General features: G+C 36.3%; 1 protein-coding gene and 1 pseudogene across 2 annotated transcripts in view; both read left to right on the top strand.

Annotated features, from left to right (window-relative positions):
- LOC103004566 (N-deacetylase and N-sulfotransferase 4) overlaps positions 1 to 22353 on the top strand; it is a 231422-nt gene that overhangs the window by 97143 nt on the left and 111926 nt on the right. For both annotated transcript variants that reach the window (XM_028164021.2, XM_007172427.2), the window contains exon 3: positions 3888 to 4042. In XM_028164021.2, the coding sequence (XP_028019822.1) occupies positions 3888 to 4042 (155 nt within the window). The remainder of the gene's footprint in view (positions 1 to 3887; positions 4043 to 22353) is intronic.
- LOC103006257 (guanidinoacetate N-methyltransferase-like) lies at positions 21134 to 22164 on the top strand (annotated as a pseudogene).

The raw sequence follows: 22353 nt of genomic DNA, 5'->3' as shown, positions 1-22353 counted from the left end.
CTCTTTCTTGGTCAAGTATGCGTTATGTGCTTCCTATCGCTTCCAATAACAATCTGTGGAGTTTAAAGTGAATGGAAGCATTTCTCAAACATTCTATATTCAAAGCACAACAGAACTGTGGGAGAACGATCAATTCATTCATCTCATGTGACATAAAGTAGCTGTTTCTAATCTATGCCTTAGTCTGCTAAATTATGACCATGAGAAACACTTGGTCTATGGCATAAACATTTTATATTTAAAATCCATCTGAGGAAGTGACAAACTTCTCTTCATTTGGATTTCAATATTTGAAATTCTCAATATATTAACAAAAGCCAATGAATTGTAGGTCTATGTTACTAACAGTTTTGACTCAAGTTAACAAAAATTAAGAATTTTTGTCTGCTTATCTAATTCATAGAACTTTATCCCATTCAAAAGTCCTATTTCTTTACCCTTTATATATTTATATAGTGGCAGCTGTTATAGCAGTAACAGTGCCAAAATACTAACTAAACTTGGTGGTCCTTACACCTTTTGAGTATTATGGATTATGGAATATATACCAAGAATATTGCATATACATAAATACACACAGAAATTGACATGCACTTAAGCAGACATATGAAGGCTCTAAAATTCACTGACTAATTACAAAGCTACAGTAATCAAGACAGTTTGGTACTGGCACAAAAACAAAAACATAGATCAATGGAACAGGATAGAAAGCCCAGAGATAAACCCACGCACATACGGTCACCTTATCTTTGATAAAGGAGGCAAGCATATACAGTGGAGAAAAGACAGCCTCTTCAATAAGTGGTGCTGGGAAAACTGGACAGGTACATGTAAAAGTATGAAATTAGAACACTCCCTGACACCATACACAAAAATAAACTCAAAATGGATTAAAGACCTAAGTGTAAGGCCAGACACTATCAAACTCTTAGAGGAAAACATAGGCAGAACACTCTATGACATAAATCACAGCAAGATCCTTTTTGACCCAGCTCCTAGAGAAATGGAAATAAAAACACAAATAAACAAATGGGACCTAATGAAACTTAAAAGCTTTTGCACAGCAAAGGAAACCATAAACAAGACCAAAAGACAACCCTCAGAATGGGAGAAAATATTTGCAAATGAAGCAACTGACAAAGGATTAATCTCCAAGATTTACAGGCAGCTCATGCAGCTCAATAACAAAAAAACAAACAACCCAATCCAAAAATGGGCAGAAGACCTAAATAGACATTTCTCCAAAGAAGACATACAGATTGGCAACAAACACACGAAAGAATGCTCAACATCATTAATCACTAGAGAAATGCAAATCAAAACTACAATGAGATATCCTCTCACACCGGTCAGAATGGCCATCATCAAAAAATCTAGAAACAATAAATGCTGGAGAGGGTGTGGAGAAAAGGGAACACTCTTGCACTGTTGGTGGGAATGTAAATTGATACAGCCACTATGGAGAACAGTATGGAGGTTCCTTAAAAAACTAAAAATAGAACTACCATATGACCCAGCAATCCCATTACTGGGCATTTACCCTGAGAAAACCATAATTCAAAAAGAGTCATGTACCAAAATGTTCATTGCAGCTCTATTTACAATAGCCAGGACATGGAAGCAACCTAAGTGTCCATCATCGGATGAATGGATAAAGAAGATGTGGCACATATATACAATGGAATCTTACTCAGCCATAAAAAGAAATGAAATGGAGGTATTTGTAGTGAGGTGGATGGAGTTAGAGTCTGTCATACAGAGTGAAGTAAGTCAGAAAGAGAAAAACAAATACAGTATGCTAACACATATATATGGAATCTAAGGAAAAAAAAAAATGGTCATGAAGAACCTAGTGGCAAGACGGGAATAAAGACACAGACCTACTAGAGAATGGACTTGAGGATATGGGGAGGGGGAGGGGTAAGATGTGACAGGGTGAGAGAGTGGCATGGACATATATACACTACCAAATGTAAAATAGATAGCTAGTGGGAAGCAGCCGCATAGCACAGGGAGATCAGCTCTGTGCTTTGTGATCACCTAGAGGGGTGGGGTAGGGAGGGTGGGAGGGAGGGAGATACAAGAGGGAAGAGATATGGGGACATATGTATATGTATAACTGATTCACTTTGTTATAAAGCAGAAACTAACACACCATTGTAAAGCAATTATACTCCAATAAAGATGTTTAAAAAAAAAAATTCACTGACTATATATATTAAGACTGAATTAAATTATTCCCTTATTTACTCTCCTGGGGAAGTGGCATGATACAATGCATATTAAAGGGATCCAGTCTCTGACTTCAAGAATTTAATAATATAGGCAGGCAATATTTTTCATAATGTGTGAAAATATGTAAATTTAGAACACCATAGGTATAAACCAGTAGATACTATTTTTAAGAAGAAAGTGATCCTAATATTTATGAATGCTAACTATTTGCAGTTCACAATGTTAAGTGCTTTAATAAATTGATCTCCTTGACTATTCACAAGAGCCTATGAGATAGATATTCATTTCCCCATTTTTAAACCAGGAAACCAAGACTCAAAGAAGTTAACTTATACAAGATCACATAGCCAAATATATGCTTTAACAAATATATGCTTTAACCATTTCATGGCACTACTTAATGATTCATGCAGTCTTTACCATAGGGCACTCAAATGGAATATTTAAAGAAGAGTCTTTTAAAAAATTTCCTTAATATTTATTTAAGGATATAAAACACCTATAAAACATACTCCAATTAAAAAAAAATAATCCAAATAAATATACCTCACACTTTAAGCCAGGATTTGTTACTTTACTTATTTAGTTAAGTATCTAGAGAGCACATAGGAATCAATTCTTATATTATTGATTTCAGAATATTTTAAAATTGGACTGAATGTTGTAAAATTGTACAAAAACTATGAATTCATACAGTGAAAATGTTCTTGGATAGCCTGCAACATAGTGAATTTCCTTGGAACTAAGTTGCTGATATTGTTTTTCCTTCCTTTCTTTATTTTTTTTCACTTGTGGCATGACAAATACTTTTTTCTATGCATTGGGCATTGTTAGCAAATTTTCCCAATAGAGGATGAGAAATTAATATTAGTTTTAAATTCTCAAGTCAAGTTTCTATTGTGTTAATAGATTTATTGTTTACATTTTATAAAATATTTATATCAAAATGAGAAATGCTTGTTCATAGTGGTAAGTTTAAAATGTAAGGACACAAACGTATTTATACAGTAAGACCTCAACTTTTTAAAAAAAAAGTATAAAAGGATTTAACGAAAGATACCAAAACGTTTCCACTGGGTACATTCTGGAAGATGTTTTTTTGTTTTGTTTCGTTTTTTGTTTTTGAGTTTTATGTATCACTTGTCTATCCTTCTCACATTTCTTCAGTAAGCACATATTATTTTATCATCAGAAAAAAAATCAACAAACTTCATCAATTAAATTTAAAGATTTTTCAGCTCAATGTTAGACTTATATGCAGAAATATTTTTAAGAGTAAAAAGAATAATCACCTTTGACTACGCTTCCCCTATGTATGCAACAAAGGAGAGAATTAAGAGTTAATGAATTTAAAACAAAAATAAATTGACTAAAACTCGGTCTTTTTTTTTTATTACCACCATATGCTAGCTATTCTAAACAATGTCAGTGATACAATTACCCTAAGTTCTAAATCTAAACAACTATCTGCACTTACCCCCACCCCACCCCCATTGCCTCTGGTGGAATTTAGGCTACGGTCATTTCTGTTTTATTAGAACAACACAAAATCGGATTTACGTATCAGTAGCAAGAAGAATAACAAAAATATGACAAGCATAACCTTTAGCTAATATAGAATTTTCACTTAAGCCATCTTATATGCTGTACAGGGACTGAAGAGGAGGATGAAGGGGACGACCTTCTACTTCGTTCTGCGGATGAGTTCTGGTGGTTTCCTCACATGTGGAACCACATGCAGCCCCACCTCTTCCACAATGAGTCATCTTTGGTGGAGCAGATGAGTCTCAACAAGGAATTTGCACTGGTGAGCACACTTCATTGCAGAATTTTTTCAAACTATGAGTTGTGATATATTGGAAAATCAATTTATTGGATTTAATCCAATAGAACTATATAGAATGGAACAGAAGATACCAGAGTGCATCACAAGTGTTAAGGGTACACATTGCTTTGTATTATTTTGTTTCAGGTATGTGTGTGTATATGTATTGGGTCGTGATGTGCTGTAAAATGTATTTCAAAAAAATTGGTCGTTGGCAGAAAGTTACCATCTCCTGATTTATGGAAGGGTTATTCTATGAAGAAGGAAAATAGTACTTTCTCCACTGTATTCCTAGTACATGATAATTGCCGTCTCAAAAAGTATTTGTTGCAAGGGTGAATAAATAGACAGATAAATTGAATCATTAGAACAATGACTCTAGATCAGTGCTTCTCAAACTTTAGCATGTAACTTTTTCACCTAGAAGACTTTTTAAGACGCAGATGCTAGGCCCACTCCTGGAGTTTCTGGTTTGGTAGATTGTCCAAGAGGCCTGAGAATTCGCATTTCCAACAAATTCTCAGAGGATGTCCTTGCTGCTGGGACTGCACTTTGAGAACCACTGTTCTGGACTAGCAGTTGGCAAACTGTGGCCTATGGGTCAAACCTGGCCTGCTGCTTGCTTTTTATTGTTCCTGAATTAAGATAGTTTTGTTTGGGGTTTTCTAAATTACGTCTTAAAATGAAAAACAAAGACAGTAATATTCTGTGACATAAAAATTATATAAAATTCAAATTTCAATGTCCATAAATAAAGTGTTATTGGAGCAGCTGCTTTTTCACTGCAACAGCAGAGTTGGGTAGTTGCAAAAGAGATTGTATGTCCCACAGAGCCCAAAATATTAACTATCTGGACCTTTACCGAGAAAGTCTGTCCACCCCTGTGCTGGATATCAAGTAAATCATGTATCCTTTTAACAATCTAATGAAAGAAATATTTTCCCCAGAAAAATACTCAGATGCATATTCTCACATCTTCACACAGTGTGACAGTTGGTCACAAGGGGTATGTGAATTCCCCAAAGACCCTGGGCCCCAGTTAAAAACTCTGTCTTCAAGTTTTCATTTAAAATAAACAGTTCATTTGCACTGTATGATTGCTGATATGTTTAATTTTTTAAAAGCCAAATTGGGAGGCGTAGACCCAAGGCCATATGAGTACAATGGTATTTAATAATGTTATGCCTAGCTATTATGTTAATGGCTCACCCCTCTTTCCATCTCTAAAGCTCCAGGACGGTGTCAAATCTGCACATAGGATCCTTACTAGTAAGTGTGGGAGTATAAAAAGCAGTTAAGATCATTAACTCAATCGCCAGATTTCCTGTGTTTGAATCCGGACCTTCCATCAATGGCTGCTTGATCTTGAACAAAAATTACTTACACTCTGTGTCTCAGTTTCCCCATCTGTAAAAATGAAAATAATCATGACAACTTCCTCATAGGACTGTTTTGAGGAAATGTATAATGTGCTTAGAGCAGTGCCTGGAATACAATAAGCATTCAATGGGTGTTAATTAATCAATTATGATATTTCTAAATCCAGACAATTATGCAGTTGTCTTACTTTACAAAAGCCAAATATTTTTCAAAATATGGATTTATAAAAGTTTGATCCTCACTTACTTTTGGGGAATGCCTAAAAATTTTTTACTGCTTCATAACGTTGGAAAATTAAGTAAATATTCCTTTTTCAAAAAAATAAACTTACCTTGAGTAAGCATGCTGAATTCTCTCAGTGCAGTTACCTTGAAAATAGACTGTGTTTACCTTTTGGCTTAAACCTCCCCCCCACCTCATTCCCACTCTGAAGCTTTGCTTTTTAGGCATGTAGATTATATTTCATAATGGTTGATTTCACCTGTTTGTGTAATTTTTTTTTAAAGCCATGCTGAGAGCACTGGGAAAGACTCAGATGTAATTGCTTTGTAATGAAATGTTGAAAGCTATTTAGAGTCCATTCAGAACAATTACATTTGTTTAGTCAGTGGCTAGAAACTAGACTGAAGCCTATAAATATACTTCGTAAGAAAAAAATCTTATTATATGTTGCATAATCAAAATATGATAACTAAAGTGAAGTCCGTTAAACACACATACTGAAATGACATTGTCCTTTTCCTTCTGGTGTCGAGCCCAATAAAACTTCTCAAGATTCTTCAAGCGGTGACATTCAGAACCCCACCTTTAACTGTAAACCTAGGATGGCAATATGTGTGTTGTTCAAAGAGCCAGGAAATGTATTTCTTTCTTATTAAATTATTATCTTTCCATACCCAGATGACACTTCAAAACCCTCAACAGTATCAAGATGGGATAGGGTAGTGGAAAGCACTGTATTAGCAGGCTAAATTTTATCCCTGACAGCTAGTAACAAGTTCTAATACAGCTGGCAACTCATTTAATATCTTCATGCCTCGGTTTCCTCCCCTGAGATGGTAATGATTCCCTTTTTCACTCTCACAGAGTTTTTAGATAATTAATTTAAATCAACTCATCTGCCAACCAAAAGCACTGGGCCAGATAATCCACTGATCAATTCCAATTCTAAAATTCTGTGATCATTGACATCAGTCCACAAATTTGGAATGGACATCTTGAAATACTCATCTAGCTGCAATCGAAGCAATTATGGGGAGATTTTCAAACTAAATGACCAATTTATACTGAAAAAAATCAAGAGTGTTTAAATCTCTTTTTTATTCCATCCTGACATTTCTCCCTATTCCTTGGTATGACCTTGGCTGGCAGAGGGACTATCAGTGAAAAGCACAGTTGTTCTCACAACATTTACAAAAACGATTCAAATAACATATTAGTAGCTTCATACTGATATTTCAAAAACTGTTAATCAATCGAAATGGTTCCATTTGTAGAATTTCTCCAAATTCTCTCTGGATAGAGTTTATTTTCTGTTGTAATATGTCTAAAAGTCATGAGAAAAACATATTGCAAGGCTGTTTCTTTACTATTTCATTATGTCAGAAGAACTATTATTACTGTACAGCATCATTATTTCTTAATCCATGCACACTTACGTATGCAGTGCGAATGTTTGTGGGTATGGGCAGTTACATGTATGTCTGTGTTTAATCCATGAGCACATGTGTATGCAGTGTGAGTGTGTGTTTGTGTGTGCATATATATATATATGTATGCATGTTTAATCCATGAACATATATGCCATGAGTGTGTGTGCATGTGTATGTTTTTATAGAAGGTGTTAATCTAATGATTAGCACAGGCAACCCTGATATGGTCATTGCAAGACACTATACTTGTATGGCAGTAGGGTAGGGGGAAATAATTTTGATCCTTTTTTTTTTTTTTTTTTTTTACCAAATCATACTTTTAGTATGATTAGTTTTATTTTAGTGACTTTTTTATTGTCACTAAATAAAAACAACACTTCAAAGATGACAACAGAAAAATTAAGGCTAAGGAGAACAAGAATAATCGGCTAATATTAAAATGCTTGATGAAAAAGCTACCAAAAATCACTCCTGGCTTAACCCACATCTCCTTCTCAAACACAGAGAGAATGCCTGTAGCATAAACCTGAATTATTTATTTTTATTTCACAATAGATTTGTGGGGGAAAAGTAAGAAACGGTGGTTTGTTGTTATAAGTTTTGTATATAGCTTCATTAAAATGTCCAAATGAGTGGAGCTCTTCAGTTCACTAATAGTAGCAGACCAAAAAATATCCCGAAGGGAAAAAGAGCACTTTCCGTCTTCAGTGGTAACTTTTCAAAAATGCTGTGAGGTTCTTTTTGACATTTTATCAAACATTTGGAAACCTTATTCATAAGTAAATAAGTAAAGGATTCTTGAAATAAAGGCACAGGTTTTTAAATCTGCTTTTAAAACACTACACGTATTTATGAACTCTATATAACTTTTTTTCATAATAAGACACAATATCCCTGATATGAAAAATTCTGACATTTAAATTGTTCTCATAAAAACCCAAACTGTTCAAAGAGCAACTATGAACAATCTTTGTGTCGTAATGACCTGCACACTAAATCAGCTATGTAGATATTTCAATTAAAAAATAAAGGAGTATGGGGGCTTCCCTGGTGGCGCAGTGGTTGAGAATCTGCCTGCTAATGCAGGGGACACGGGTTCGAGCCCTGGTCTGGGAAGATCCCACATGCCACGGAGCAGCTGGGCCCGTGAGCCACAATTGCTGAGCCTGCGCGTCTGGAGCCTGTGCCCCGCGACGGGAGGGGCCGCGATAGAGAAAGGCCCGCGCACCGCGATGAAGGGCGGTCCCCGCACCGCGATGAAGAGTGGCCCCCGCTTGCCGCAACTGGAGAAAGCCCTCGCACGAACCGAAGACCCAACACAGCCAAAAATAAATAAATAAATAAATAAATAAATAAGAAAATCCTTTAAAAAAAAAAAATGGCAGTAGACACATTGGCAGCATAGAAGCAGGTCAAAAATTTAAAAAAAAATAAAAAAATAAATAAAAAAATAAAGGAGTATGATAGTGGAATTAATGGCACAATGAAATAAAATAGAGGGAGAGCTGCCTTTCAATAGCTGCTAAGCCTCTATGTTTACTAAATGATGCAGTATGTAGCTTTATGCTGTACATCAAATACCAGATGTCAAAAAACCCTGATAATTACAACTAATAACGTATTTCAACGGTAGGAAATGTAGAGAAGGTAATAATATTTAATCAAAAGTAAAACTGTGAACAAATATTGATTTGATGAAAGTTTACTATGGAGCAAATAGTGTATTTTGGAGGTTCAGTGATGTATAAGGTAGTCTGTACACTCAGCAGAGTGGACATTTACCTGAACATGGATTTAGATAAAATATAAAGAAGCAAAGCATCCAGGCAAAGAAAAGTTTAAAATATTTTCAGCAATTGCATGAGTTCTTGAGGGATCCTTCAGAATACACACCCTTGTGGTACAAATATCCATGTAAAATACTTTGGTAATTGAGTGTATTTGTCATCTATTGCTTCATAACAAATTAGCCCAAGACTTAACAACTTAAAACAACACACACTGATATCTAACAGTTTGTGTAGGTCAGAAAGTTGAATATGACTTAACTGGATCCTGCAGTTCAGGATCTCTTGAAGACTTCAACCAAGGTGTCAGCTGGGGCAGCAGTCATTTCAAGGCTCAACTAGAGGGTGGACCAGCTCTGAAGCTCACTCGCATGGTTGTTGACAAGATTCAGTTCCTCATGGATTGTTAGACTATGGACCTGAGTTTCTCCTCAGTTGTTGCCTGGGTCCACCCTCAGTTCCTCACCACGTGGGCCACTCTAGAGGGCAACTCACAACATGCAGATTGTTTTGGCTCTTTGAAGTTCTTTGAAATTACCATATAAATTGTAGGATCAGCTTATCAATTTCTGCACAATGGCCGGCTGAGATTTTGATAAGGATAGCATTGAATCCACAGATCAATTTGGGAAATATTGTCATCTTAACAACATTAGCTCTTCTGATACATAAACATGGGCTGTTTTTCCATTTATTTAGGTGGTCTTTAATTTCTTCCAACAATATTTTATAATTTTCAGGGTCTATGTTTTGCACTGCTTTTATTAAAAATAATCCTAAGTATTGTATTCTTTTTAATGCTACTGTGAATGGAATTTTTTATTAATTTCATTTTCACATTGTTCATTTTTATGCATAGAAGTACAATTGATTTTTGTATATGGACCTTGTTACCTTCAAATTTGCTGTACTCATTTATTAGTTCTAGAGGTTTTTTTAATGGATTCCTCAGGATAGTCTATATGCAAGATCATGTTATATGTAAACAAAGATAGTTTTACTTCTTCTCCAGTTTGGATACAGTTTATTTCATTTTATTGTCTAATTTTCCTGACTAGAACCTGTAATATAATGTTAAATAGAAATGGTAAGAGCAAATATCCTTGTCTTATTCCTGATCTTAGGAGGGAAGCATCCAGTCCTTCACCATTAAGCATGATCTTAATTGTGGGCTTTTTATAGATACTCATTATCAAGTTGAATTCTCTGTCTATTCCTACTCAGTTGAGTATTTTTATCATAAAAGGCTGTTGGATTTGTCACATGATTTTGGGGGGGGGGGTGTCTATCCAGTTGATTATGTTTTTTTTTCTTTTTTTATTGATATAGTATATTACATTAATTGATTTTTAGATGTGAAACCAACCTTACGTGTGTGTGATAAATCCCATTGGCCATGCTGTATAATGCTTTTCATATGTTGTTGAATTTAACTGCTAGTGTTTTGTTGAGGGTTTTGCATCTATATTCATAAGAATATTCATCTGTATTTTTCTTTTATTATGATATCTTTGTCTGGTTGTGGTGTTAAGGTAATAACCAAATATACTGATGCACTTAACAGTGTCCTACATTTCTCTGAGATTCTATTGAATTTTCTTATTTTTTTCCTCTCTGTTCTTCAGACTGCGTAATCTCTATAGATCTATCTTTAAGTTCATGGGATCTTTCTTCTGCCAGCTCTAATGTACTGTTGAACCTCTCTAATAAATTTTTCATTTTAGTAATTGTACTTTTCAATTGCAGGATTTCCACTTGATTCTTTTTTAATAATTTCTGTCTTTTTATTGATATGATCTATTTGATGAGTCACTGTTATATATTCCTTTACATCTGGAAGTATGGTTTGTTTCAGTTCTTAGAATACGTTTGAAATCTTTGTCTACTAAGTCTGGCATCTGGGCCCTTTAAAGGCAGTTTGCATTGCTTACTTTATTGTCCTGTCTATAGGTCACCCTTCCAGTTTCTTTGCATGTCTTGTAATTTTCTGCTTAAAACTGGACATTTTAAATAATCTTTGTAGCACTCTTGATATTGATTCCCTCCCCCAGTCTCCAGGGTTTTGTTGTTGTTATTGTTATTGACTCAGCTGTTTATCTGTTTAGTATATGAGTGGGGAATTGAAGTGGAGACTCTTTCCCCTGCAGTGTGTAGCCTCAACGCTACTGCTCAGAGGCAGCACAGTCACTCTGGCATAACAGTATTTTTAGTGAGGTTGCCTTTGCATCTTTTCCTGATGTCTCTATGAAGCTGTCTGCCTGCGGTAGACAGCTAGCCAGGTATAAAAGTTAGCCAGATATGAACCTACAGTAATTACCAACAATATGCCTCATTGTTTTTGACAATGTCCTAGGATGCAAACTGTGCCATAGTCTGAACCACTAAAATGTGGCCCTTTTCACAGTAGTCTTTGAAGCCAGTATATGAGGCTTTTTATGACTCCAGGAGTAACCTGAGCTGTCTCTTTCCCTGATTCTGTCTAGTAAACTTTTGTTTGGTCTATTATCAGCTTGTTGTTAATCTTAATTAAAATAAAAACAACCTCCTCTTGATTGCTTATTATCAAAATCATCATATGTTTTCAAGAGTGACCTTAGGTTTGAACTTCTTAACTCTCTGTCCCAAAAAAAGGCAGTTCCCTTCGAGAGAACTTAGGAACTCTCTCTTCTTATGATCTGCCTCCTACCCTGGGCAAAATCTCTGCACCAATGCTCCAGAGCTGAGGGTGGAGATAATGGCCCCCTTCTCACAGAGTGATACCCAGATTTATGGTCAGGGTGCTGGGTTGAGATAGCAGCCTCTGGTCCTCTCAGCTTGCCTCTCCTGGCTTAGAACTACCACCCTACAATTCAGCTGGAGCCAGGATAAATCATGGTTCCAGTATTCTTGGTCTGCATCTGGGGTACAGTTTCTGCTCTATGAGTGTGGCTACCTTGAGGAGGAGAGGTACCCCCTGTGTTCTTGGCTGCACCCAACGTGGGTAGGGATTTTGCCACTTTAAACTGGAGCAAGTGGGGAAAGGGGTGGGCCATGGCTCAAATGCTACACACTTTCACTGTTCTTACCAATCATAGTAGATTTCTTGAATAAATATTTCTTTGCTGTATCTTCTCAGTTCATTTTCCAGAGATTTTAAATGCTTGGGTTTTTTAAAAAAATAATTTCTACCAGTTATGGTTGTTTTGCTGGAAAAGGGACCACTGAGCTCCTCACAGCACCATTCCAGATGTCTGAATTCTATCATCATTTCTTTTTTTTTTTAAGCTGGACATAGACTATTTTAAATGAAGGCTCGTGAATATTTTTTCATGCAGTGTCTTGCTGATAGTCTCTTAAAAGACTATAGAAATTTCAAATGTATGTCCTTATTAGAGTATTTTCATATTACTGTCCTATTGATATAATAAAAGTTAAAAGTCTACTTGCAAAATATGTACCCAAGAAGAGCCATTACCCATCTCTGCATATCTCTAAATGAATCATGTTTTGAATTGGAGAATAAAGGAGGACTTTCCAACTATTTTGATTTAATAAAGAATTACTCAGCTTTAACTATAGTTCTAGACAATTTGTTTAGACAGAAGACATCTTTACTATTATATATTTATCACTTGACTTTGAAAAATGAAAGGGCTTTTATCTATCATCATTTCTTGACTAATTTGTTTCAATAGCCTCTTCACTGGTCTCCAGTTCCATTCTTGGCCCTGTTGAGTCTATTCTTATCAAAGCAACTACAATGATCTTGTTAACATGTAATTCAGATTCTGTCATATTTTGTCTCAAAGCCCTTCAGACTACCTTAAAATAGCCCGCAAGGCCCTAGCATCTGGCCCCTTATATTGTGTATTATATGCTCCCATCTCATTTTTTAATGAATGATACTTGAAAGTCTCCAGTGTGCCTCCCTTCATGCAGTCCTTGATGATGACTGTTGTTTTTCACAGTTATCACACTTGTGTTGTGCTCCTCCTCCCAGTTTGGTGACTCTGGTTTTGACCCCAAGTTTCTCCTACTCTTTCTACAAGTCACTGCTAACCTAATGTCATCCAGGCTCTGGGGTTCTTGAATTTGGAGGAGCATTTCCTTACCTCCCATTCTCTACACCGTATACACACTCTTAAGAACAAATTAGAAGGGCATGGGTTAAAGAATATTTTAGTGACATCATCTTGTGTTCATTCAAAAGTTATCTTTGCCAGTACCAAAAAGAAGTTGAAGAGAGAGAAGAAAGTACTGCCTTTGTCTCTTTTACCTAAAAGTAAATTGCCTGTGTTCTAGTCTTATCTTCCATTTTCCCTTTTCCTTGCTCCTTAAGGATGGGACCACTTTTATTTTACTTCGTTTTTCATATACTTCACTCTGTGTAATCCACTATCCTAATTCTCCATACCAAAGTTGCCATCCTACTTTTAGATTTAAGCCCTGTGATAGAAATGCAGCTATAATTGCTGGTAATTTCCCCTGATAAGCTAGAATTTCTAGACTGGGTTTTCAAATTAAAACCCACTATATTTTTGGAAACAATTTTTTTGTATCAGTTTTTAATCCTGAAACAGGCAAAATATATTTTTAAGCTTGAAAAAGCATTAAATAATGAAATCAAATATTGATGGCATTTCCTTGGAAGACAGAGCAGTGAAAATTTGCTAAATGTTTAGTAAATGGAATATTTGTATGATCTTGAATATATTTAATTCTACTTACTGGAAATCTATGATGAGCAAAATGGTGTTTGGAAAGAAGAAAATAATAAAATCACAGTGGGATGATTATAGGATACCAGCCAGCAAACTTGAAGCTCATTTATATGAGCATTTAAATGATTTTGTTACTGAATATAGAACGTTTATTTATAGATGGCATTTTCCAACAGTTTAAAAGTATTTCCATATATCCATGTGGTCAGTAGAGATATCCCTTCATCATTATGTCTGTTAATTTTTTCTTTTTATATTATATATGCATATATTTCTCATCTCTTGTTCAAAACTATTGTTCACAGACACAGTTCATCCATTACGATATTCCTTTTCTGTGACAGTATTGAAATATCACAGTCCTTTGTACCTTCCTGTTAATATTCTTGTGTTTTATTTACAATAAAAGTGAATAAAACTTTGTGTGAAAAAATTGCACACCTATAGATTCAACCTTTAATATATGCTATATCAAGATGAAATATTGTGTTACAATAAGTGAGCTATTCATTCGTCACTGAAAATCTTCAGCATTTGAGTGCTTCATTGTTTTAAGAATTTCAGAGAGTAACCTTTTAAAATACATAACTTACCACTTTTAAAATGGTAAATGTGTACTAAGCATCATGACACATTTTTCACGACAGCTAAAGGTTTTCATGTTAATACAAATGATTTTACTGTACTCTCTTCCTGCTGTGCTCTCAGAGTCAGCTGTGATTATGTGGATTATTTGCTCCTAAACTATGTTCATAGAATTTTTGAATTCTTGTGTCTACTTTTTCTAGTTTTCCAGTCTATTGTTTGTAATGTTGGTAGCTTTCTCTTCTAGCCATTGTCATGTTATCTGGGCCTAGTAGCAAGATTCCCATTTCAGTAACATGAAGTGGTCAAACTAGATGACCACTGAAGCCCCTGATATCTGTAAAATTATGTGAATCTGAATTGCCCTGAGCTTGGAAATCAGGTAGAGTAGGCTTCTTAGGTTTGTTGCTAAAGTGATAATGAAAGCTCTCAATTTCACAAATGAAAAAACTGAGCTCATAAGTGACTTGTACTTGGTCACACAGAGAACTCACACTCTGCCTCGTGGTTCCTAATTCGGTGCTCTCAATTGCACCATACAACACCCCAAGCAAGAGCTGATGATCTGTGGGAGAACCAGACAGTATCTTCCCAAGGTAAAATGAACCAACTTGTGTGCCCGGTTATTCTAATGGCCTTTTGTTAACCATAGTCCAGGTAATTAAGGTAATATATGTGACTTCTGCAAAGTTGAATAATAGTTGAAGACCCAGACCTTTCTTCTGTATTGAGAGAAGTAGATGTTATTGTATAAAATTTCAAAGATTAATATGGAAAATTTTGTGTATTAATGGCATAATTATCAATGTATTGTGTAACAAGTGAAAATATTTTGATTTCCCTTTCATCTACCCATTGACAGCAGATAGGTATAGGTTTTTGGCCTTTTTACAAGTAGGATGATATTGTTTAATAAAGTTCTTAGCTAGTTTATTCAAGCAGTCACTAAAGTTCTCAATTTCTGTTTTTCACCAAACCTAGGACATGAAGAATAGGATAAACTTTTTGCCTGGAAATTAGGATTGGTTTTTCATTAGCTATTAATATTCATACTGCTTAGTAATGGATTTAGAGAAAAAAATGGCTTTTCTTGTCATGTGCTGTATCATGGTCAGTCCTTGATTTGCCAGTCTGGTATTGACGGGTAGATAAAAGAATTTCCCTTAGACGGAAAATTTCTACAATACATATTTATCTATTTGATTTTTTTAGCAGAGGGCACCATCAGACACCCTCATCCCCCAAATCCCTATTTTAGCTGCAGCATCTTTTTTCTGTATAGTAGCTATTTTTTTCCTGAACATGTTTAATCTCAAAGGAATAAATGCCACCTACAAAATGCACTTTAATATTGGGCAGCAATAATTGAAGGAAATGAACTATTTATATTACTCAGATGCATTGATATGAATCTACCAAGGTTTGCACCTGTCTGTTCTGGATACCTTGTTATCATTATTTTTAGTAAGTATAAAGTCTTGAAAGTCATTCTTTCTGCTTTATGGTTTTTATGCATTTAAATAATATTTTAAGATTAACTAGAGGAGCTCCAATTCTTTTCAAGTGCTGATACATATAACAATTGCAACAAAGATTTCCCCCTAGGAGGTAAGCTGATAACTGCTTAAAGTAGTTACTAATATTTAATTTACTTGCTTTAAGGTAAATAAATATTTCCTCTAAATATTAAGTTATATTTATATAATACAGAGCAATAAACTGTGCACAAAATACAAAAGAAAAATTCATGTTCCTCTGCAGAAAACAAAACCTTAACTATTTTTATACATAAAAACCTTTTATGACGTGAGTTTACCCTGTGTGTGACACAGCCTAATTGCCCTGAGTATTAAGTTCATGTGTTTAACTTCAGATGTATCTTGGTTCAAATTACTTCTTTGCCAATTACTAGATGGGTGCCCTTAGCAAATGACTTAAAATTCCAGTGCTTTAATTATCAATGTGTAAACTGGAGATGATAGTTGTTTCTACCACATAGGTTTTTACGAGGTTTAGGTGATGTGTGTACATGTTCATATGTGTATAACGCTTAGCTAAGCGCTTGGCACGTAAGTCTTTCAAAAAGCGTTTGTCGTCATCATCATCATCATCATCATCATCATCATCATCATGGCTACCATCATTTTTACCGTATTTCTTCAGGAAGCATGTGATCATTCCTTTTGAAATAAGAGGTTGATGATGATTGTAAAACCACCAAGTGACTTTTTCAAGGTAATGTAATATGCAAATTGGGAACAGATACAAGATAGGCTAATTTGCTTTGCAGTCCTCCATCTATCCATCATTCAGTACTGAATGTGGTCACTAATTTTTAGTGATTCAAAGAGACCAATATCTTACCAAACATTCCAGGAAAAAGGAACATTGATGATAAAAGTTGTGTTTTTAAAGAAAATAAGCGAAATATAAAAAAAAAGTTGATCCATGTATATGTGAACTCTTGAATCTTTGAAGTTATTGCTTTCCAATTATGTCCAAAAATTTTCAGATACTTCCTCCAGTGTGAAAAAGTAACTCCCGTCTTTCATTTGTTCAGCTGTCTGTTCATTTCTTTCTTCTTTCTTCCTTTTCTTTCTCCCTCTTTTCCTTCCTTCCTCTCCTCAGCAGATAATTAACAAATGTGTATTATCTACTAAGCACTTTACTTGACACCAAGGATGCAGAAATGAATGAGATGCTGCTTATTCTTGGGGTTTAACTTCAGTTTAACAAAACAGCATTTTGGGTTTTTGAAAGACAGGTACAGAGCCCAGCACAGCCACAAAGGAGACGCGGGTTAGTTATAAGAGGAAGAAAAATAATAAACGGGACAGACAATTGAGATAACAACACTTGTGAAAAATGAGTAGGTGTGCTTGAGGCAGAAGGCAGGAGCAGGGCATCCAAGCAGAGGGAGCAGTCTGAGAAAGGGCACAGGCTAGTGCCCAAAACACCGTGTTCCACTCTTGCGACAAAATACATATCAATATATATTGCATCAGCAACAACCTATCTGTGGGTCAGGAAACCACTGCCTGTGGGATTTAGCTGTAGCCTGTTTTGTTATGGCTGGTCTGCTAAGAGTTGGTTTTACATTTGTAAATGGTTGTAAAAATCAAGTAAACAAAGAAAAACATGTGACAGAGACATAATGTTGCTGGCGAAGCCTAAAATATTTCCTACATAGCCCTTTAGAGAAAAAGTCTTCCAAACTTTGACCTACACACTTTGACCTATAAAGATGCAGAGGAAGGTATGTCAAATTGGAATCATAATAATGGACAGTATTTCATGAATCCCTAATTAATGTACATCTATCCATAATGATTATTGGTAACTTGCTGTGTCCTTAGAAATATGAAATTTATGGAACATAAAATACATTTCTGATAATTCTTGCCCTTATGAATCTCCAAAAGGAGCATAAAATATTGAAGAAAAGAAGAAGAAATTGATTTGGTATCAGAAGAGGCTTTGAGTTGGGAATTAAGAGAAAATGAGCCCGTGTAGTTCATGTGGAACCAGAATATGCAGGAACTTTTCCCCTAGGTTTTAGGGCCTCAGGGACCCTAAATCCAACTGTTCTGATCACTTTTGCTTAGAACTCTACCTTCTGAAATTCCAGTTTTCCAGATTCTCATATCACCTCCCCTAATTAATGTATTCTAATCTACTGCTCTCCTGTTTACCTCCTAGATCAGGACTCTTAGTGCCTTTTATACATAAGATTAGGAAGTGGGCTGCTTAGCAACAAGGCATGAGAATTCTTATTTCTACATTCTGGTAGGGTACAGATTAATACTTGGTCATCACTTCTAAATGCATACTCAGTACCCATTTTTCACACTCTCCCTAGTGAATAAAGCCAAAGTTTGCTTGTGGAGCCAAAATGTCTAGCTAGAGGACGGATTTTTCAGCTTTTATTTCAGAACTATTTAACATAGTTCTGGCCAATTAGATATAAAAGTCATGGTATGGAACTTCCAGGAAATCTCCAGGAAAGCAGGTTAGAGATGGCTGATGTTTGCCCTTCTGCACTTTGCCTTTGTTCCTTTCTCTTGCCTAGTATGTGGTCCTATTGGCTGGAACTAAGACATTCATCTAAAACATGAAGGAAAGGCCAAGAGAATCAGAGACCTCACTTCTGGCATTCTTGAACTTCTGAACCAACCACTCAACTCTGGATTTCCAATTACTCAAGAAAAATAAGCACTTTCTTTTTCTCAATCCACTGTTTCTTGTTTTTCTGATGCAAAGTTTGACCATTTCCTATCCAGTGCTTTTCCATTACATTTTTTCTGTTAACCTGTTTTGAGATTTTCCTACATACAAACTGCCCCATTGTCTAAAATTTGTAGACCCTTCAAAGGAATATTTATATAGAATACCCTAAACATGGCCTAACACTTTTTAAGAAGTGTTGATAGTGAAAATTTTACGCCTAATTATCAATCAATTATTAGATAGCAGTTTTGTGAGTGAATTCTTAGAATGCTTAATAATAGCATAATTAACTTTCACTGACAGATTTTCATTTTATTGCTTCAATGACCAAGCTTGTTTTTAATTAATAAATGATTGTGAGCTAATCAAAAGCCAAGGTTTGCAAGATTTTTTTAAAAATTTAACTCCTGCTCTATTGAGTATACCCTATTCAAATTGGATAATCCATCAAAAGCAGTAGTTATCACATGTTTTTCGTTTTCTTTTCTTTTTTTCTCTTTTGTTTTTCAATTTGAAAAATTCAGCTAGATAGTTTCTTTTATGCTTTATCTGTAGGGGCTGAACATTTTCATCATTCTGTGATTACCTCTTCAGAGTCAACACTTCAGTTCCCTGCAGTCACTTCTGCAGTAACCTGAGCAATATGAGAATATGAGAAATTGTTTTCAAACCTGTTGACAGTGGAGAGCGTTAAAGCTGGTTAATAATATAGGAGAACTGAAGGGCTTGAACTGGAGTTGTTTTGAGATGAAAACTGTATTGAAAGTTTGATTTCCAAATATGATGCCACTTTGACATGAAGGTAACAACATGGAAATATAATATTTGGTATGACATGTCTACAGAAAAATATAGTAATTTAACCATCTTTATAGGCAGTTACTTAAGTCATAATTTATTTAAGTTTTTTTATTATATACGTACCATTTATTAACATAAGCTTACTTTTTGTCTGATGAAATTTATTTCACATGGTAGTAAAGTTTCCACAAAATTGGAAACAATCACAGATGGGAATTATTTTAACTCTTAGAGAAGGCACAGGATGCCACAGAGGACAACATGTAATAACACTTTGTATTTTGGAGGTGGGGGAGAAAATTTACAACCAGAGGGATGTCTCATTCCTACACCAAATGTTTAAAGCATTTTTCCATAAATGCATTAAGCTGGCATTAAGGGGAAAAATGACTCCTAAGGGAAATCTCAGCTTGACTGAAAAATAATATTAGAAATATATTCCATTGCTCAGAGTAATAGTTTATGCAAATCTATTTCTGCAAAGTGATGCGTTTAAATTAATGATTCTCAACCATCAGCTATATAATTGTGGAAGCATACAAAAAGTTAGGAAATGTGAGCAAAATTTAAAAATGAAGGACATTCCAGCCAGTTTCAAAAAGGACAAGTTACCCTCCTCAACTTGTCTACCACACACACACACACACACACACACACACACACACACCCTAGCCATTTCACCTAAACCAGTGCTTTATTTCATGAACATAGGCAATCAGGTAGAAGAATTTTTAAAATTATTTAATACTTGCTGTGTATAGATATTTGAGGTACTAAGAATGGAAATATATGGGAAGGTAAATTAGTTACATTATTTACTTGAGATAAAATTACAAATGAACGTATTGTGAAAATGCTGTGATTTGTATTAAGCAAAATTATTTTGAGTACCTTCTTTTTGCACGTTTCTGCTTATAGTAACTATAGAAATGATATCATAATGGAATGGATCATACTATTCTTGTTTCCATCTCTTAACACATTTACAAAGAATTTTGAATGTTATTCCTCCCAGGTTAAAGGCATTGTTAGAAGCTCTAAATATTTACTATCTGGTATCATTTCTCTTGTCACTAACTTACATCTAGAACTAGATCTTTCCATGCAGCAAAGGCAACAATGAAGAGAAAGGTACTAAAATGCAGATCTAGTATTTCCTGAGATAGCCTGATATCACATCTTTGCTGCCCCTAACTCTTCACAGGTCTTTGCTTTCCTCTTTATTAAGCTTTTCTCAAGAACCCATCATTATAAGCATTCCCTTGAATCCTCCCTGAACTCCTTTACATTTCTTGGTTCATCAAACTCCCTTGCAAAGTCTCAACTCCTTTTAAATCCAAATCTCTACCTAGTCCACGCCTGTACCCCTGAAAATTAATGTGGCTAGGATCAACACTTAACTGTTCTCACTTTAAAACCATGACCACAGACCTCAAGTGGAGCTCAATACTGCCCAGAAGTTACACAGCAAGTCCTTATTTTGTTCACAATCTTACTCTCCTGGATCAGTGTTTCATACCTTCTCTTTCTGCAAACTACTACACGTCTTGCCCCATCTTCATTCTCAACTGATGAGTTTCTTATTTCACTGAAAAAAAAAAAAAAGTCAAGCAATTGAAAGAGAACTTCCACATGGCCCCATTACTACAACTACTACTTCAACGTGGTGATAACAAAATGTAAATATAATAATAGGTTTGATTTTAATTTGAAACGTGAGCATGTCTATACAGAAAAAAACCATAAAATTATAATAATCTTCATAGCTAGTTACTCAAGTGGTCCTAATTATTTAGTACAATCTTTTTGAATATGTAGGTACCCCCTTATTACCATAAACTGTGTTAACAGTGACCTAAATATATGTCGTGGCTTGGCATGCTGTGAGGGCAGCACACAATCCTGGTTTCCGTCTTGAAACAACTAATAAAAGAGCTAGAAATGCAAAGACCAAATTCTGTCCTTTTGCACTCAATCACATCCCTTCCGAACTGTTCGAGAATATCATTCCAGGCCCCGCCCAGAAGGCCCAGCAGGGACCTGGCCCTGCGCATCCAGAGCTTGGGCGGCGCGCAGCACCAGCGCCTGCGCCGCGACCCGCGTCTTTGCGCAGGGCCGGATACGCACGTGCAGATCCTGGGCGAGCTGGCGATGGAGAGCTGCGAGACCCCACCCTGCAAGCGCTGGCGGCCGCCGCCGCCTCCAGAAGGGGCCAGGTCCTGGAGGTGGGCTTCGGCGCGGCCATGGCAGCTCTGGAGGCGGGCTTCGGCCCGGCCATGGCAGCTACGAAGGTGCAGGAGGCGCCCATCGACGAGCACTGGATCGTTGAATGCAACGACGGAGTCTTCCAGCGGCTCCAGGACTCGGCCCAGCGGCCTCCCCGCAAGGTGGTTCCCTCGAAAGGCCTGTGGGAGAAGGTGGCGCCCACCCTGCCAGACAGTCACTTCGATGGGATCCTGTACGACACGTACCTGCTGTCTGAGGGGACCTGGCACACACACCAGTTCAGCCTCGTTAGGGACCATGCGCTTCCGCCTGCTGAAGCCAGGGAGCGTCCTCACCTCCTGCAACCTCACCTCCTGGGGGAGCGGATGAAGTCCAAGTACTACTCAGGCGTCACCACTGTGTTCCAAGAGACGCAGGTGTCCGCCCTGCTGAAGGCGGGCTTCAGGCGGGAGAACATCCTCACACAGGTCACGGCCGACTACCGCTCTCACCCCTTCCGGTGGATGACCACGCCCGGTCACCAAGCACTGAGGCCACTGGGCCCACCCGCTCAGCGCCCACAAAGCCCTGGGGACTCCGGGCTTCAGGTACTCGCAACTCCCACGACCCTACTCAGCAGCTTAGTGGCCGGGAGTGCAGGCTCTGGCCTCTCAGCCCGAGCCCAGACCCACGCCAGCTGCGTGACATCAGCAAGCTTCCCTAGCCTCTGCAACGGGATTACCACTACCTTCCTTCTAGGGTCTTGAGGATGAAATAAATACTAACGCTGGGGTTGGCCAATCAAAAAATTTTTAATATATATATAATTTATATATATAAATTATATATAATAAAATTATATATATAAATTATATATAATAAAATTATATATATAAATTATATATATAAAATTATATTTATAAATTATATATGTAAAAAACTGCAATTCCAGCAGT

Source organism: Balaenoptera acutorostrata, chromosome 5, assembly GCF_949987535.1.
Source record: "Balaenoptera acutorostrata chromosome 5, mBalAcu1.1, whole genome shotgun sequence".
NCBI classification, from domain to species: Eukaryota; Metazoa; Chordata; class Mammalia; order Artiodactyla; family Balaenopteridae; genus Balaenoptera; species Balaenoptera acutorostrata.
The sequence above is the reverse complement of the archived record's forward strand: the minus strand, read 5'-3'. Positions and strand labels throughout refer to the sequence as shown.